Source organism: Equus przewalskii, chromosome 6 (genome assembly GCF_037783145.1).
Source record: "Equus przewalskii isolate Varuska chromosome 6, EquPr2, whole genome shotgun sequence".
NCBI classification, from domain to species: domain Eukaryota; kingdom Metazoa; phylum Chordata; class Mammalia; order Perissodactyla; family Equidae; genus Equus; species Equus przewalskii.
In genome coordinates, this window is record NC_091836.1 from 68,643,845 (window position 1) to 68,663,373 (window position 19,529).

The following is a 19,529-nucleotide window of genomic DNA, read 5'->3' on the forward strand; positions in this document are numbered from 1 at the left end:
CCAGCCCTCCCATAACACACCGCTCCAATTGAGGGCTCCCCCAGAGCTGGAATCCATCTGTGTCTATGGTGCCCAAGGCACAGAGTGAGCATCAGGAGACTAGACTTGCTAAATGAAAGAAGAGTAAAGTTTCAATGACTCTCAGCCCTCCTCCCTTCAAGTTCTAGTCCCTCTTTTCACCTTTGTAAATCATGATTGGAAAGACAGCAGCCAAATCCCAGGGAGTTCTGCAGAATTGGGGGAGGAAGAATCAGGCCAGTTTATGTTGTTTATAGAAATGCACCTCCTAATGACTGGAAAACAGTGCCAGGCATCATTTTATTTGTGGAAGTCAAATCAAATCATCAAGAGGCAGACCCAAGTAGGAGGAAGGTCAGCAGATAATTGACTAATCAGAGCTGTCTGCTCATCCTGTTTGATCCTAAGCTTGTTGGGGGTGGGCGAGCTGTGTTTTACAATCAATTCCCAGTCTAAGCACATAAATTATTTTTCCCCCAAAAACACCAATGCCCCCAGCTTAACTGATGCTGAAAACTCTGCCTTTATTGGAGAGAAATAGAACTGAAGGCCAGTGTATGTAGCCAGGGGCAGGGAGAGGAAGGCAGCGCAGGAGACAAACGGAGGGATATCAAGGAGACACCAAAAGCTACTCGGAAGAACAAGAGGTCTTCCTGGAGAAGGTGTCCATGTGGCTGGCCTCCTCAGGAAGCTCCAGCTAGGGGTCTCCTGGGTGGGCCCTTTGCATACTAATTGCTATCATTTATTGAGCCATTGCTACATGCCCGATGTTGTGCGGAGTGCTTTTATCTCGTTTTAATTCTCAGAACAAGCTTGCAAGTTGGGAATTGATTCTCCCATTCATCGATGAAACTAAAGATCAGAAAGTTGCAGCGATGTGCCCATGGTCAGACAGCTAAGGAGTGCAAAGGCTAGAATTTGAATCCTCACAGATCTGTTTTCACTCAAAGCTCCTGCTCTGAGTCCCTACCTATCTTCACAAAACCCCTTTGAGGCAGCTATTATTTCCTGCATTCTACAGATGAGGAGACTCAGTTCCAGGGTTGGACCAACTTGCCCAAGTGTCACAGCCAAGTCGGGTCTGCCTAACTCCAAAATCTCCTCTGCCTCCCACGTGGAGGAAGAGCAAAAGCCAGGGGGCAGGAACACGTCAGAACGCTGCTGCATGTCAAGCCCCACCCTTTCCCAGGACACTGTCTGTTTCCCACCCACCCCCAGCCTCCATACTTGGGCCCCTTGCAAGAATCCTGTTTGCACTGCCTCTCCCCTAGTGTGGCCCCTGGGCTGAACAGGGAACGGGTGGCTCTTGGGGGGCTCTAAGACACCCCTTGTCCCCTAGGAAAGGAACAGCCAGGGTACCACCAGCCTGGAGGATCCCATCGCCACACATCTGAGCAAGGCCTGTGCCTAAGACTGGCAAGTGCTTGGATCAGGAGCCAGACAAACCTGGTTCAAATCCAGCCCAGTGACTTTGACCTATAACAGTAGCTCCCTTTTTAAAAAGCATCTACTCTAGGACAGATATTTCACTAGGGCTTTCCTCCATATTTTTTTATTTATTCCCCTCCCCCCTCCATGATTGGTCCTATCTTACAAACGAGGAGTCTGAGACACCCGGAGAGGAAGCAACCAGTTAAGGACAGCAAGTCTTCACGAGCCTGGGACTTGAATCCACCTAGGCCCCAGATTCTGCTGTTGCCTAGGAGCGGAGGAGGGAGGAGCAGCCAGAGCAGAGGGAGGAGGGGAAAGAGAGAGGGCGAGCTCCCAGCAGCGAGCCCTGACGACAGCAGGTGATTTTTTTTTTTGCAGCGCTCTTTCTCTCAGCATCTTTCCTGTATTTTTTTTTTTTTTTTTCCTGCTGAGCGGCGGAAAAGGGTGGGGCCGCTTCCCTGCAGTAGAGACGGCGGCAGCAGCGGCTGCAGCATCATTGGGAGCAGCGGCGGCGGCGGCGGCGGCGGCAGCAATGCTCCGTCTCCGCTGGAGGTGATCGCCTCCGAGCCCTGCTAGGTGGCCGGCTGCAACGGGACGCCGGCGGGAAGGAGAATAGAGCTTCGTCCACGGACTCTGTAGCCACACTGCCCGGTCCTTCCTCTGCGCCATGGCTTAAGCCCGCAGCCACCTCTCCTCGCGTCGCTTCGCTTGGCCGGGGTCTGCGGGCCGCCGCAGCCGCAGGGAGGGGCGCGTCCCAGACGCCTGAGCCTGGGGACTTGGGGACGCCGTGTCTCTTACCCTTCGGTGCCTGCAGCAGACTGCGCTCCCAAGACCTTTGCAGGCGGCTCCGGGAGGTGTTTGCAGCTGGTAAAATCGAGGGACTTTATAGACTTTATCTCAGTGATAGCTTTGCCGGACCGACCTTCCCGGGTGCTCTCTGAGGGAGGAGGGCGAGGTACTCAGGCCACCAAAGTAAAAACGGTGGGAAACAGATCGGCTGGTCGAGGGCCAGGGGACTGAAGGAAGATTAGAGACTTGCTTTAGAACCACAAAAAGAAAGAGCTAGCAGTTAGCATCATGGCGTGGCCGTGCATCACACGGGCCTGCTGCATTGCCCGTTTCTGGAACCAGCTGGACAAGGCGGATATCGCCGTGCCGCTGGTTTTCACCAAGTACTCGGAGGCCACAGAGCACCCGGGGGCCCCGCCGCAGCCGCCGCCGCCGCCGCAACAGCCGGCGCAGCCGGCGCACGCGCCCCCCTCGGCTCGCGCGGTCGCCATAGAGACGCAGCCGGCCCAGGCCGAGCTGGATGCAGTTGCCCGGGCAACAGGGCCGGCGCCCGGGCCTAGCGCCGAACGTGAGGCGGCGGCCGGCCGGGGCCGGAGCGGGCCGGGCCTGGGTCCGGTCTCCGGCTCCACCTCCGGCGCGGGGCCCGCGGACTCGGTGATGCGGCAGGACTATCGCGCCTGGAAGGTGCAGCGGCCCGAGCCGAGCTGCCGGCCGCGCAGCGAGTACCAGCCTTCCGACGCGCCCTTTGAGCGCGAGACCCAGTACCAGAAGGACTTCCGCGCCTGGCCGCTGCCGCGCCGCGGGGACCACCCGTGGATCCCTAAGCCCGTGCAGATCGCCACGTCCTCCCAGGCGCCGTCGGCGCCCATTCTCGGGGCGCCCAAGCGCCGGCCGCAGAGCCAGGAGCGCTGGCCAATGCCGGCCGCCGCTGAGGCCCCGGAGCAAGAGGCGGCCCCTGGCCGAGCTGGTGTTCTTGCGGCAGGAAAGGCGTCCGGTGGGGACGAGCGAGACACACGCAGGAAGCCCGGGCCCGCCTGGATGCTGCGTCGCGCCGAGGGGCTGGGGCCCGAGCAGATACCGCTGCCCGCAGCCCAGGCCCAGGTCCAGGCCGCGGGCCCTGAGGGTGGGCCCGCTGCTGAGGCCCCGGAGCAAGAGGCGGCCCCTGGCGGAGCAGGTGTCCTTGCGGCCGGGAAGGCGTCTGGTGGGGACGAGCGCGACACACGGAGGAAGCCCGGGCCCGCATGGATGCTGCGTCGCGCCGAGGGGCTGGGGCCCGAGCAGACACCGCTGCCCGCAGCCCAGGCCCAGGTCCAGGCCGCGGGTCCCGAGGGTGGGCCCGCCGCTGAGGCCCCGGAGCAAGAGGCGGCCCCTGGCGGAGCAGGTGGCCTTGCGGCCGGAAAGGCGTCCGGTGGGGACGAACGCGACACACGGAGGAAGCCCGGGCCCGCATGGATGCTGCGTCGCGCCGAGGGGCTGGGGCCCGAGCAGACACCGCTGCGCGCGGCCCAGGCCCAGGTCCAGGCCGCGGGCCCCGAGGGTGGCAAGGGGCGTGCAGTGGCGGACGCCCTCAACAGGCAAATCCGCGAGGAGGTGACAAGTGCGGTGAGCAGCTCCTACAGGTGAGACGTGGGCCACAGCTCACGCGACAAGGCTGGCCATCCTTACTCTCTCCCACAGACTACCCAGGGCTCATGCTCCCCATCACAGGCTTCTCACTCAGCCTTCCCCTCCCATCCCAGGCCACACCCTCTCCCCAGCCCCATCCCAGACAACCTCCCGTGGCCGACTTGTCTTTTGCTCCTTCCCCTGTGAAAGCTATATTATCCTCCCCAGCCTGCCTAGGTCTTTCTTTTTACCACTTCAGCCACCTTTCCCTCATCCCCACCCCACCTCAAACCCCTGCCTGCCCAACAGAGACCCTTTGCAATTTCTTCTCAGTCTCTGCTTCCATTCTGCCCCATCCAACTCACCAGCTGCATCAGCCTAGATACTGGCCTTTGCTGGCTCAGCAGTCCCCCAAGGGCCTCAGTGCCTTCCTGCAGGGCCCGGGAAAAAAGAGTGACCTCTCCTGCTCCTCCCTGGCCCAGTTCACTCAGCCTTTCCTTCTTCCCTCTCCTCTCTCAGTCCCTGGGAGACACCCAAGCACCACACCCTTTTCCAGATTCCCTGCAGGGACCTTGTAAATCACCCTCCTCCTTCAACCACTCAGGCTTCAAAGTCAGATTCCTTATGCCTCTTACTCACTCTGACACGTTGGGCAAGTTTCTTAACCTTTCTGGGGATAATAGATTCTTCTCTTAGAATTGTTCACCCATTTATCAATTTAATATTAAATATTCAACATATTTTTTGAGCACTGTGCTAGACATTGGGAAGATCAAATGAGATGATTCAGGAGGAGAATTGTGCCTGGCACATAGTAGGTGATTAGTACAGTCTTGGTTCCCTTCCACCCTTCTAGATGATGTCTCATTATTCCAATTACCACTTCCTGGATACCTCCAGCCTTCTCCTCTATTGAGGCATCTCCTTTCTCCTTCCCTTCCTGTTTTCCAGATGTGTTTCTCATTCTCTTATCACTAAGAACCTCCTCTTTAGCACATTTAAATTCCTTGTAAATAAATGCCTTTAAGCAAGAGCATATTCATTCTCTCTTTCTCTCTCTCTCTCCATCCTTCTAGAATTCTCCCTCTGCTGCAGCCTCAGCCCTTCCAGCCTGCTTTCTCATCCTTCATCCATCCAATATATATTTCTGAATGCTTAGCTTTCAGTCCTGCCCTTATGTTTCAAACCAAATCAATTAGCTAACAGATCACAGCTGACTCTGAAGGTGTACCATTGGGCTTGGGGTCTCTGGGGAAGCAGATGGGCATGATGAATAACTGAGCTAGAGGTGTTCAGAACATGGCTTATGGGGCCCTTCATCAATGCCACAGCCAGTTGCCTTCTTCCGGCAGGAGGGTGTGGTCAGGAGGACTGCAGAGTTAGTGTCTTTTGCCAAGACCCTACATGTAGCCTCAGGTCAGACTGATGTCCTTCTCCAGTGAACAAGACAAACACTCCCCCATTTGCTGAGGAAAGAATAGCATAGATAGACATCGTCTCTTGTTAACACAGAATCTGCCCCGCCCTACCACCCCGGGTTTTAACTCTGGAAAGCATTTCTCAGTAAGGGGCAGCAGCTAATCCATTGGCCCCTACTCCTTCTTCCTGAATTCCACCTCCCACTTGGTGTTTCTGCCTTGGTTTATTGTTATCGTGACCACACTGATCCCCCAGGAGTATACCGCTTCCTTTTAAAGCTCTGGGTCAGGCAAGAACACAGATCCTTTTCCTTGGTTCATAGCAATGAGGAGGTGGAATTTTCACAATATCTTTATGCTGCTACCAAGGAAGGATCAAAAAGAAAAGAAAGGAAGCAAACAATTAAGAAGCATCAAAGACAAAGCCAAGATACAGTTTTGTGGTTCTGCCATGGCTTTCTTGTTATCCAGGCCCTACTTTGTTCCCGAGAACCCTAGGTTTGGCCCAACCTCACAGACTCCTGGCCTGGCCTCTTCATCATCCTACTTCCAGTCTATTACCCTGTGGCAAGTGGAACCTGACCACCTACCAGGCAGAATCTACCTCTCCTCACCTCCATAGCGCCAGTGCCCATTAAGGAGATCCCGGATTCTCAAATCTTTGGTGATCCTACTCAGTTCATGTATCCAAGTTGGTAGGACTTGCTTTGTCCATGGATGGTTGGCCAGGCAGTCCAGAAATAATCACCCTTCAGATACAACTCACTCCAAATATTTTGGGTTGTACCTTTGTTCCATATAGCCTCTTCCCCCCCAACAACACCTTAACTGTACAGTAAGCATGTTCTGCTTCACGGTTAAGAATCACACACACACACTACAAGTGATTGGGTTAAATGGGGTGGGGGCGGGGGATGCTATGCTCTGGCAGCTGGTGAGAATGATTATTTTTAGTGGCTATCAGAACTCCATCAACCTGTCAAAAAAAATCTCTGAGTACCTCAAAAAATATTGTTTTGTAATTTGGGTCTTCTGTAAAATTTAATTATGCATATGACTTTGGGGCCAGCAATTCCATTTTGCTGTATAATCAGAAGGGTTTTCAAACATTAAGAGAATGACTTGCTAAGAGACAGCAATTTCTTTAATGGACAATTTAAGTGCATGACAAATTTGATGTGAAATTTAGCATTATTTTTGGTCCAGAAGAAAAATTAACCAATAAGAGGGAAATGCACTTTGGGTGAAAGTAGATACGAAGAAATAAGATAATCAATTAATGAAATATATTATAAAGAAAAAATGCCTGGGAATATAGGCTTATCTGGAACATTGATTTTCCTTCCCTATTGTCTCACATTCTTTTCCTTGTTCTGATACTGAATATCTCCTGAATTTGAGTATACCCTGTGTCTGCTGTAGATGAGCCTTATATGGCCTTGGAAGCCAAGATGGGCTCCATTTCAATGATAATTTGATTTACAAACCCTTTTCTTCTGCCACTCTACATAAATCATGGTGATTTGCACCATGGTGACTGGTTTATCTCATGGGCTTTCCAAATGACATCTGTCACATGACATCAGTGTGAGCAGTTTGCTTAAACAGAGAAATGACACATAATCCATCAGCTTAATATATTGGTATATAATGTAAAAATACTTTTACCACCCAGGGTTGTACGTGTGCTAGTTGATTTTCACCTACAATCTACAGTCTGTAGATAACATCAAATGTCGTTTGACACTGTGGCTTTGAGAAAGCTTCCCTAGTCAACAGTTCAGTTAATTCGTAACCTATCCTAGCTTGGGATTTTTGCATTCAAGTGGTATCTGAGGTATCTTTAGAATTATTCACCATCATGAAGTTGATTAATTTTAATACATTCATGTTACATAGATGATATTATAAAATTGAGGAGCATGTCTTTGTTATCATCTTTAATATTCAGGATGGATTTCACTGGGCAGCCATTTGTGACTTCAGACCTAGCATTCTCAATTAGAGAATAGATGAGTCATAAGGAGGGGATTACAATTCCCCCCTCAGTCCGCCCCCTTGCCCTAGCCCTCAGTTAATAGGGATAGATGGGGTAGCAGGTGCTCCCCATAGAAATGCTAATGAAAACTTTCCCTGGAAGAAATCAGCTGAGGCACCAGGAGGTGGAATTAATAAAGCAGAGGTAAAATATTTGAAAAATGAGAGCAGTAACAAGGAAGTCAGACAGAAAAGGGGCCTTTAATATCTGCCCCGCAGTCTTCCATGAAGGTTAGAGAAAGGACCATTGGGCTTGGCTTATGCTGTGCAGGACTGCCCTATACCTATGGGGCAACTGCCAATTTCCCTGGTTTCTTCCTGGGCAAGTCCCAGTCGTTTCAAGTCCAATCTCAGGTACTGAATCTTCAGCAACGTCTTCCTAGGTCCTGCCATTCAGGATTAATTTTTCTTTGATTCCCTTTTCATATTCTGTACGCTTCTTATTGTCTGCTCGACTGTAGGATACTTGTATCTGTATCTGCCTCCCTCATCAGATCCTGAACACTTGAAGAGAAGGGCTGTATTTTGTGCATCTCTATACCTCTCACAGTGCGACATTGTGCCTAGGAGCCACGTAGGTTTGTTGAGTCCAGTGGAAATTTTGGAGTTTGATGAAAATATTCACCTAAATATTGATTCGTTTCATTCATTCTCACTTAGTTGAATTTATTTCAGAAAATGACCAACAAGCCCCTGTTTTGTATCAGACTGGATGCTGAGGATAGAAAATAAGTTATAACCATTACGTAAGGAAATTATGTCTTCTTTAATCAAGATAAGTCCAAATCCTACGAGGCTAGCCCTAGAAGTAAATGCGCAAATGGGGAGGGGCAGCGAACCTCACAGACCTGACTCTGGATGCACCTTCTTCCAGGGCAGCGGTCCTCAACCTTGGCCACACATTGGAATCGCTGGAGAACTTTGAAAGTGCTGACGTGGGTGCCTTGCCCAGAAATTCTGGTTTAATTGTGCTGGGGTGTGGCCCAGGATCTGAACTTTTAAGGACTGTCCCAGATAATTCTCCTGCGCAATTCAGGTTATGAACTACTTCCCTAAGGCAAGGATTTCAAAATTTAGTACCCAAAAGAATCACCTGGAGAGCGTTCCAAAATGCAGCTTCCTGGGCCTGGTCCTTAGACATGCTGATTCAGCAGGTTTAAGATGGAGCCTTAGGGGGCTGGCTGTCCCAGTGGCGCAGCGGTTAAGTTCGCATCTTCTGTGTCTTGGCGGCCCAGGGTTCGCAGGTTCAGATCCCGGGTGCAGACATGGCACGGCTTGGCAAGCCATGCTGTGGTAGGCATCCCACATATAAAGTAGAGGAAGATGGGCATGGATGTTAGCTCAGGGCCAGTCTTCCTCAGCAAAAAGAGGAGGATTGGCAGCACATGTTAGCTCAGGGCTAATGTTCCTCAAAAAAAAAAAAAAACGATGGAGCCTTAGAATCTACATTTCAACAAGTACTCAGGTAATTTTGATGCAGGAGAAGTTCAGGCTTTGCCTGGGCACACACTGCTTGAGGAGATTTGCTATCTTTAAGGTACTGAGTTTTCCCATATGCAAACATGGTATCTCTTGCCATTTATCTAAATCTTTTATGTCCTTCACTTACATTTTGTAATTTTCTCCACAAAAGTTACACACACACACATAACAGTTTTTAGGTTTTATTTTTCTTTCTTTTTTTTTTTTTTTTTTTATCTCCCCAAATGCCCCCTGGTACAAAGTTGTATATCTTAGTTGCAGGTCCTTCTAGTTGTGAAGGTTTTATTTTTCTATATTTAAGACTTTGGTAATCTAACTGGATTTTAACTTTATGTATGGAATGGGGTAGGGATCTAATTTTCTTTTTTCCCATATGGAAAGTTGTTTATCCCAATGCACTTTTTAAAAGTTCAACTTTCCCCCACTAATATCCCCAGTAACCTCTCCTCTGTCACGTAAGGGTCACGTACACTTGGATATCTTTCTGGGCTCTCTGTTCTATTCCATGAGTCTGAGCTAATGCCACACTATCATCTTTTCTTTTTTTCGAAGCTAGTTTTAATTATTCTTCCTATTGTGAAGAGTATATTGTATAACATGTTCCAATTTGCTATTGCTCATATGCATTAATTTTTTATATGTTTATCTTTGTTTTCAGCAAACTTACCACACTCCAATTACAGTTAGTCAAAACTCTGTGGTTTTGTCTGTGGACTCTCTTGGACTGTCTGTGGAGATAGTATATGTTTTTAGCAAATACCAATTTATTGTCTTCCTTTTCAATATTTATATGTCTCGTTTTTTATGTGTGTGTTGCTGCATTGATTAGGACATCTGATATAGTTTTTGATAGTAGGTGATAACAGGCATCTTTGCCTTGGGACATGGGAATGCTTCTAAAATTTTATCATTAAGTATGAGGTTTGCTCTGTGTTTTTATGAGATAGCTTCATATCAGGTTAAGTGACTTCTCTTTATGCTAGTTTATTAGGGGTTTCTAAAAATGTGGATGGGTGTTGAATTTTATTGAATGCTTTTTCTGCATCAACTGAAATGATCATATAGTTTTTCTTTTTTAATCTGATAATAGATTTCTTTTTATATTGAACCATCTTTGCATTCCTGGGATAAACCTTGCTTAGATAAAAATATATTTTATGATACTGAATTTGGTTTGCTGTTTTTCATTTGAAATGTTTGCATATGTATTCCTAAGTGAAATTAGTCTACAGTTTTTTCCTTTTTTATATTGGTCTTATACAATATTGGGATCAAGGTTATTTCTATAAAATTAGGTAAATTTCCCTCCTTTTCAGTTATTTGGGACAATTTATATAAAAAAACCTGCTCCTTAAATATCTGATAAGATTCTCCTGTAAAGCTTTTTGTGCCTGGTGTCTTTTTCATAGGGAGATTAATTTTTTATTACCAATTTGATGCCTTTTATAGTGATTCATTTGTTCAGGTTTTGTATTTCTTCTTGAGTCAATTTTAGTAATTGGTATTTTTCTGGAAATTTTTGCATTTCTTCTAATTTTTAAATTTGTTGACATAAAATTGATGATAGCGTTATCTTGTGGATTTAAAAATAACCTCTACTTATCTGTAGTGATGTTCCCCTTTTCCCACCTAGTATTAATTTGTGCCTTCTCTCTTTTTTTATGGTTAGTCTTATTTAGGTTTGTTTAGTTTTTTAGTCTTTTCAAAGAATCATATTTGGTTTTGTTGATCATCTCTTTTTTCAGTAAGTTTTGCTCTTATTTACTGTTCTTTCTCTTTATGCTCGGAGAGGTAGCCATAGGCCAGGTTTGGAACAGCTTTGCTTCCTACTAAGGAGTTTCGATTTTCTTCTAAAGGAATGAGTCACTGAAGGAATCTAAGTAGGGGAACAACATAATTTGATTTAAATTTTATAAAGCTCCCTCTGGTTGGCTGACCTGGGGAGGTTTGAGAAAGGAAGGCCAATAAGGACGCTGTTGAAATAATCCAGAGAAGATGATAAAGCCTGAACTGTGGCTGGGGATTGGAGATTTATAACATAGTATGGATACAAAACAACAGATCTTACTGACCAAGTGAGATGCAAGGAAGAGGACGTCATCCAAGATGACTCTTGTGTTTCTGGTTTGGGTAAGTGGTAGTGGTGCTAGTCACTGGAACAGACTTTTATTTAGACTTCTTTAGTGACTATAGAGGAGAAAAAAGTCAGAAGTGGAAGTTGAGCTTACATTTTAGTATCTAGAATTTGAGTTGTCAGTGGGATATCTGACAAGAAGTGCTCAAGGGTGGTTGAGTAAATGGATCTGAGGCATAGGAGAGAGATCTGGGCTGTAAATATAGATTTGAAACACCCTGTGGAAGTTATGAAAGCCATAGGAGGAGGCAAAAATCCTCCCTGGAGAGGGAGTAGAGAAAATTATCCATCAGAGAATGGAGCCCTGAGAGATACAGGTAGTTGAGAGTACTGACGGCAGAAGGAATAGCTATGGAAAAGATAAAGAAGGAGTGATTAGAGGGGAGGGAAGAAAACCAGGAGAGAGATGATCATGGAAACCACATCGAGTACCTAATTCAGCAATGCCTTATGCCTACTTGGAAATTTTTCCTGAGGAATTACTGTGTGCAAAGCATTTTGCTGTATCATTGGTTGACTTGTGCTGTTAACTCTCAGAGATTCAGTGTTGACTGAGACTAACCAACAAAGAAGAGAGGAGATAAGATGCACACAATTAATTCTTGGTTGCTCTCCTAGGAAAACATAGCATCAATGCATATATGAACTTAAAGAAAAAGTCAGGCTTATAGAAAAATAATCCAGCAAATGTCTACGAGGATTAAGGAGCCTTCTCCATAATCAACGCGGCTTTGGCTTTACAAATTATGTCAGTTGTATAAATGTAGACAGGTGAGCTTCTAATTCTCTGCTAAATGAAGAAACCCACAAGATGGACCTCAACCAGCAAACTGAAAATTCTGTTGGTATTCACTGAAGATGCTGGTTTTTGCCATTAGAAATAATAATAGTAGCTAATTGAGTGCCTATTCTGTATCTGGTAGACTGTTAGAAAGCTTAGATGCATTTTCTCCTGTAATCTTTATAGTCACCCTGCAGAAATGGTACTATTATTTCCCTGTTAGAGCTTAGGACCCACAAGGTCTCCTGTCTGCCTTAGGTTTTAAGAGTCTTGAAGGCACAGACGTTGTCTGCTAGTCTTTCTCTTCACTGGGCACTTTCTCCATGTTATATTTACATGTATAGTCCCAACTGAGTTTCAGTCTTGTGAACATTGCGTAGTGTCTATTATATATCAGGCTAAGTCATAGGATGACAAAGTAGTCCTTGCTTGCAAAAGGCTTGTGTTTATTAGGTAGAGACAAGTGTGCTGAAAAGTTATAAGTGCCCTGATAAAATGTCTGTGCAGGCTATGGTGGGGCACAGAGGACAAGAGGGCCTAAGTCTACTTGATTTGAAGGTTATCAGGGGAAGGGTTCAGTAGAGAAGGGACTGGTAGGCTGAATATTCAAGGATGAATAGGCATTAAATGGAGAAGGGATCAATTTGAGTAAAAGTAGAGGAAGAGAAGTAGTAAGCAGTTCTGTGCAGGTAGAACCTAGGGGTCTCCTTTGATGAGGATAGAATGGTGAGAGGTGGGCTGGGCAGGTAGGCTGGGGCCAGCTCTCTTATTCTGTAAGCAAAGACAGAGGATTAGGTTTGGATTTTAGAAAAGGTGACTTTGACAGCACTGGGACGGATGGATTGGAGGGGATTAGGCTGGAGCATGGCGTCTAGGGAGGAAGCTAGAGTCCAGGTGAGAGATGATGAAGACCTCCAGCAGGAAAGAATGTGAACAGGCCCTGATGGTGTAGAATAAAATCCCGTAGCGGCTGATTGGAAGTAGGCAGAAAGGGAAAGGGAAGGGTCTAGGATGTTTCCCAGGTCTCATGCTTTGGATGTCTGGAGAGACAGTCATTCACTGGGCTAGACAGCACAGTTTTGGACAAGTTGAATATGAAATGTCTTTGAAAGGTCTACATGGAGATGTTCAGTTGAAAATGAAAATAGAAACCCACACTGCTGGTAAGGGTGTAGATTGGTACAATCACTTTATAAAACTTTTTAGCATTATCTGTTCAAGTTAAATGTGTGTTTCCTCTGTGACCCAGCAGCTGGGTCCTGGAATAAATACCTTCCGGAAGCGAGAGCAGAAGGCTTGTACAAGAATGTGTATAGCAGCCTCATTAAAAATAGCTAAAAGGTTGTACAACTGAAATCTCACAAGGTTGTAATCTATCATAACATTAATAAAAAAAAAATAGCTAAAAGGTAAAAACAACCCAAATGTCCATCACTAATCAGAGAGAGGAATTGTGGTGTATTCATACAGTGGAATATCATAGAGCGTGGTGTGGTAGACAGAGTAATGCTCCCTTCCCCCACCCAAAGATGTCCACATGCTAATTTCTGGAACCTGTGAATGTGTTATATTACAAAGCAAAAGGGACTTTGCAGATACCATTAAGTTAAGGATCTTTTTTTTTTTTTAAAGTGAACAGTTTCTTTTTTTTTTTAATTTTTTTTTTTCCTTTTTCTCCCCAAAGCCCCCTGGTACCTAGTTGTGTATTTTTAGTTGTGGGTCCTTCTAGTTGTGGCATGTGGGATGCCGCTTCAACACGGCTTGGTGAGCAGTGCCATGTCTGTGCCCAGGATCTGAACCGGCAAAACCCTGGGCTGCCGAAGCGGAGCGTGCAAACTTAACCCCCCAGCCACGGGGCTGTCCCCTGGATAACTCTTTGTGGTGAGGAGCCGTCCTGTGCATTGTAGGGTGTTTGGCACATCCCTGGCCTCTACTCACTCAATGCCAATGGCATTCCCTACCACCCACCGTCCGAGTTGTGAGAATCAAAAATGTTTGCAAACATTGCTGAAAGCCCCCTGGGAGGAGCAAAATTGCCCCTGTTTGAGAACCACTGTTGTGTAGCAATGAAAAGGAAATTATTACTACAATACTCAATAATGTGGATAGATCTAACAGATATAATGGTGAGTGAAAGGAACCAGATACCAGGGCGCTTACTGAATGATTCATTTATATGAATTTCAACAGGCAGAAGTAATTGATGGGGATGGAAGTCAGAAGAGTGGTGATCTCTGGGGGTAGGGTGGGCAGCTGGCTGAGAGGGAGCTTGAGAGAACCTTCTGAGATGTTGGAAATACTCTTTGTCTTGATCGAGGTGGTGGTTATGGTCATCTATACATATGAACAATTAAGATTTATGGACTTTATTCTATGTATGTTATACCTCAACAAAAAAATAAAAACCAAATTACAAACTAAGTAAATGGAGATACCGGTTTGATGCTCAGGAGAAAGGGCAGAATAGAGAAGATAGATGTGGACATTGAGCTGTCAGTGAGGATCAAACTCACAGGCGTCAGGGTGGGTGGGGATAAGGAGGGTGAGAAGGAGAGATGCTGAGGCCACGGCCGAGCAAGCACTGACATATCAGTGATGGGCAGAAAAAGAGTCAGTCAAGGATGAGTGTGCATTGTCCCCATCTGAGAGCGGGACCACAGGCCCCACCACCGTCCCCACCTCCGCCGCCCCTGCCTCTAGCCCTCTGTGTTCCCTGCAGGAGCTCCTCCATGTGCGTATTACATAAGAGAATGCCTCTTCAGCCTGCCTTGTCCTAGCGTAGCCTGCGTCAGTGTGTATTTGCTTTCAAACTGAATGAAGAGGCTTTTGCAGGACCGCAGCTGGGGTACCCTCTTTTGGTGGGGAACTTGGGCCCAGGCCTCAAGCCACGAAACCTACCACAAGTGGCTCCATGAAACACTGTCTCCTCCACCACCTCGTTCTCTGTGGTCACTGTCCATTTTGTGGAGTGACTTCAAAAAGTTGGCCAAGCTGTGGCGTATCCTGGAGTGCATTTTCACAACCTTCTTAGCCCCTGAGAATTGTTCTCTGCTAAACCATAGGAATGGGTGAAAGACAGACACCAGCGGAAAGCCAAGAGCAGCGTCTTAGGGAGAACAGGGAAGCAGCGGGTTGCAGCCTCGTTTGCTGAGTGCTTACCCAGTGCCAATTGCTCAATTGCTGTAACATCTCTTTTTATTTATACTTCATAATGACCTTGTAAGGTAAACGTCTCTATCTTTAAAGATGAAGAACAGAGTCAGGGAGGTTTGGGGACTGAGGTCACACCTAGTCAGCGGCCGAGCTGGCTCAGGAACCTGGTTCTCCTCTTTCCAGCTTACCGCCGTGTCTTACTCGTGCAGCTCATGCAGAGCCCTGCTCTGTCCCCCCAATTATCCAGGCCATTCCTCGGACGTCTGCCGTGCCTCCCCCAACCTTCATGCTGTCCTTCTGGCCCCCTCTTTCCTAAGCCCATGCCATCCTCTTTCACCCACATGTTTCTGCAGTGGAGAGGGGTGGGTGGTCTCACCGTTCCTTGTCCTGAACGCTCCACGGATCCCCTTCCGCTCCCCGAAGCCTGCAGTCGAGGCCCCCCGGGATCGGACCTCGCTGGTGCTTCCAGCGTTTTTGCCCTCTGCTCCCCACCCACACTGATGCTTTTTCCTGGGGGTTCTCCGTTCTGGTTGTACATTAAATCACGGGCCCAAGTGAGTGATCTGACCAAATCACAGCCTGAGCTGGGCCTTGACAAGCCCCACATGTAAATCCTGCTGGATTTTGCTCGCAGTTTTCTCTCCTGCCCTCCGCCCATCTTCTTCCTAAATCCTTCCTATCCTTCAGGGCTTTTAGTCCATTGTGAAAGAGGCTTATACTATAAAAGCAGGAATTAGGTTGGATTTATTTGATTGTAATATCATAATAATGTTGCAGTGGGCTTAATATTATTTTTATTCCAAGTTCAGTGCCGCATCTAAGAGCCTGCAAAGGCTGAGGCTGTGGGCTGTGAGCACTCGAGGTGCAGAGCACATGGCCCCTGCTCGCGGGAGATCGCCATCTTGTGAGGGAGACAACAGGGACGCAGGTATCTAAAGGACCAGGCAGGCCCTGGTGAGGCTTACCATCTGGGGCCAGAGGTCTCTAGGACCACAATAAGGTCTAGTCCATTCTGTTGGAAGATTCATGGAAGGGGTTGTATGAGTTCTGGGAGGTGTCCTGGTGTCCTGTGAAAGATTTGGTGACCATTAAAACTGGGTTTGGATCATGTCTCTATAATTTAAAATCTCTGTGACCTTGGGAAAGCCTTTGTTTTCTCATCAGCGGAATGGGGATAATTGCATAGTCGTGACGTCATAGAGTCATAATGAAGATGGAGGGAGCTAATGGTTGTCCACAGTGCATGCCCATCACAGTTAAGCGCTGGCAACTTTTATTATCATCATTGAGAGAATGGAATAGAGTAGGTTACCAGTGAAAGTCTTTCATTTATTCATTCAACAAACATCTGTCACATCTTGTATCAGGCAATATTCTAGGACCTGGGGATAGAGAAATGAATTACATGTGGTGCCTCTCCTAAAGGAGCTCCTGGTCTAGTGAGAGAAACACATATTAAGAAAACTATAGTAGTGGTAGTACGTGCAATAAAAGAAACATGCACGAGGTCTTGAGGGGATATAGAAGAAAGGGGGATCTGACTCAGTCTGAATCAGGGACCCCCTCCCTGAGGAGGTGTACCTGTGCAGCGTGTCAAAAGCATGGAATTAGTTCCATTGGGAAGGCAAAAGATTAGGAGCTATGTATTCCTTCCCAGAGGTCTTTAACAATGAGATAAGAATGAAGTCGGCTATCTAAGAATACAGTCCTTGCTAGTACGTCCAGCTCCTCTCAGATGCCTACCTTTATTTGGGGCTTTTGCTTTAAATTCTACTCACCACTTATTAATTATATGACTTTGGGCGAGTTACTTAACCTCTTTTCTCTGGTTGTGCTTCCTTGTTGGTAAAACAGAAACATCAATAAATACCTTGCAAGGTTGTCGAAAGATTTAACATTCCATTAAGTCTTAACTCTCTTACCTGTCTTATTTACCATTGCATCCTGGCACCAAGCTTAGGCCATGGCATTTAGGAGTTTCTTAATAATATTAATTGAACAAATGAATGAATGATGTATGTACAGCACTTAGCATCCAAATGGCAACCATCCTCATCATCGTTATCTCCAGTGGGTTGAGTACCACTTGGCTAATAGAAAGAGGTACTTTTGCTCTTCTGTGGGCGTACATTCTGAATTTCTGGGAAGACGATTGTGAAATGCTCAGATAAAAGATTTTCTTTCTTTCTTTCTTTTTTTTTTTTTTTTAAAGAATGGCACCTGAGCTAACAACTGTTGCCAATCTTTTTTTTTTTTTCCCCTTCTTCATCTCCCCAAAGCCCCCGGTACACAGTTGTATATTATAGTTGTAGGTCCTTCTAGTTGTGGCATGTGGGACGCTGCCTCAGCATGGCCTGATGAGCAGTGCCATGTCCACACCCAGGATCCGAACTGGTGAAACCCTGGGCCCCCAAAGCAGAGCACACGAACTTAACCACTTGGCCGTGGGGCTGGCCCCAAAAGATTTTCTATGAGTATTTTTTAGTCCAACAAGCATCTCTGAGTCACTGGGCAAATATGCATTGTGTGGAGAGGTCAGGCTTTTGCAACTTTGTATACATAGAAACATTGCATGCATACAACAAGAAACATAAAATTAGAATCTTAATGAAAGAAATTAGAAAAGAACAATTGTTAAAAATTTAAATTTGCTCTGAAAATGAATTTGGAGATGTTTCTATGTGTAAGTAAAGTGACGTTACCTAATTTTTACCCGGGTCTGGATTTCTAACTACCTGCGTGCCACTGGTCAGAGAATGAGTTGATTGTGTACAATCTCTGGATAGAATGAATTTCCTCTGTTGGACTGCAATGACTGTGCCTCTTTGGCAGCATTATGCTGATATCTCCTCAAAATCCCAGGGGCCCCAAGGACACCTCCCAAGGATTTGGCATGTTTCACGTGAGTTTGCCGGGCTGTTCCTTGTATAGGAAAGTCCCTTTAGCCTGAGTTCCTTGTGGACAGGGCCTGGCCTTGTCGTTTCATCCCTTTCCCTGGGCCTGACACAGAGGAGAGCTCAACCAGTGTTAACAGAACGACTCTCAGCGAGTGAACAGGCCCGTTCCCATTCTTCTCAGAGCTCCCCGATAACCACCTCTCCCTTGTGGATTTAGTGAGCCATGGGGTTAGCTATGCAGTTCAGATGCTGAGATCCTGTTAGGGGCCGCGGGAGAGGGAAAATGAGGAGTCATGGATGTCGTATCAGTGGGGGAGAGATGTAGGTGGAGGATGAGGAGTAGCGATGGCAACAGGAGTATTTCTACACATACCCGGCATGTACGTCCAACAGCCCGATGGTGTGAGAAGGCAGTATTATCAAGGTTTCTAAGGATGGATGGCAGTGTTATTTCTAAATGGTACTCACTACTGTAGTATGTGTGTCAATAGACAATTTTCCATCCTTTTAATTTCCTACATCTGTGCTGTGGAGAGGACATTCCTTCCTGTGAGTAGGCACATAAGTCGCTGGCAAGAACAAAAGCCAGACAATCATTTTAGAGTTTAGCTCACGCTTCCAACAGAAGTCAGATTAGTTTTTTATTATTTATTCCTTCATTTCCTGTTAGTGTGTCAGTCAATTATTCATCCATTAAACAAACATTTGTCAGTCTCCCACCGTATATATGAGGCTACCTGCCCAGGAGAGAAGACAGCCATGGATGAGAACTCCTAACTGCAACAAAGTGAATTAAGTTCTATAGAATGTCACTTGCTTTTTGAACAGAGGAACATTATCAGTTCTGACTGGAAGGATCAGGGAAGACTTCAGAAGGGAGAATAGCGTCTGAGCTGGACCTGGAAGGGTCAGTCTGATTTCAGTAGGCAACAGAATCAGGCCCGCAGGGAGGTGACACATTCCAGGCAGAAGGGACAGCTGGAGCATGGAGAGCTAGATGTGCATTTGGGGACCCACAGATATTCAGATATGACAGGCGTTCCACGTGTGAGGAATGACACAGCAAGAGATGAGTCTAGAAAAGTCTAGACCCATGGTCAGCATACTTTCTGTAAAGGGATAAATAGTAAGTATGTTTGGCTTTGCTGGCCCTTATATGTTACATAACAAGAAAGAACAAATTTCCCCAAAATGTTATTGCTGAAATTCAAAATATAATAATAAAAATTGAATACAATCTTTTGTAATACTGATCTGCTAATGAGAAAAATGGATTTTTTTAGGGGAATAACAATTGCTGAAACAGGTTCAAAATTAGTGTTCCCTTTCATCAAATTGATTGCAAATATTTATCTACAAAAACCATTCTTAGCTGACGGCTGAACAAAAACAGATAGAGGGCCAGATTTGGCTCATGGACCACAGCATGTCAGTCTCTCATCTATATTACTGAAGGCAGAATATTGTGCTACCAAGTTTCAGACTCCGTATTTAAGTAGCAAACAACCTCCTGAACAAAGTGCCCGAGAATACTTGGTTTGGCTGTGCCTTATTCCTCATTCTTCCCAAGTGGCATAGTTGCTCTCTTGTTTCCTTACAACTGAAAAGCAACAGGGCATTAATGTATGTGTGAGAGTCTCTTTGTCTTCATATATAATGGGTAACCAACGCATCTCTCGTAGCAACCACGGATACAAGGTACAGGAGTCACCATTGTCGACAATATTAGACTCTGGTCGCTATGACCATTTTGTGTGAGGTTCCGCTGGGAGCTGGAACAAGGA

At 46.4% G+C, this 19,529-nt stretch overlaps 1 protein-coding gene across 4 annotated transcripts in view; it reads left to right on the top strand.

Annotated features, from left to right (window-relative positions):
- The first annotated feature begins 304 nt into the window (after positions 1 to 304).
- MAP6 (microtubule associated protein 6) overlaps positions 305 to 19,529 on the top strand; it is a 77,191-nt gene continuing 57,966 nt past the window's right edge. For all 4 annotated transcript variants that reach the window (XM_070624109.1, XM_070624111.1, XM_070624110.1 and 1 more), the window contains exon 1: positions 305 to 3,857. In XM_070624109.1, the coding sequence (XP_070480210.1) occupies positions 2,527 to 3,857 (1,331 nt within the window). In that variant the 5' untranslated portion in view covers positions 305 to 2,526. The remainder of the gene's footprint in view (positions 3,858 to 19,529) is intronic.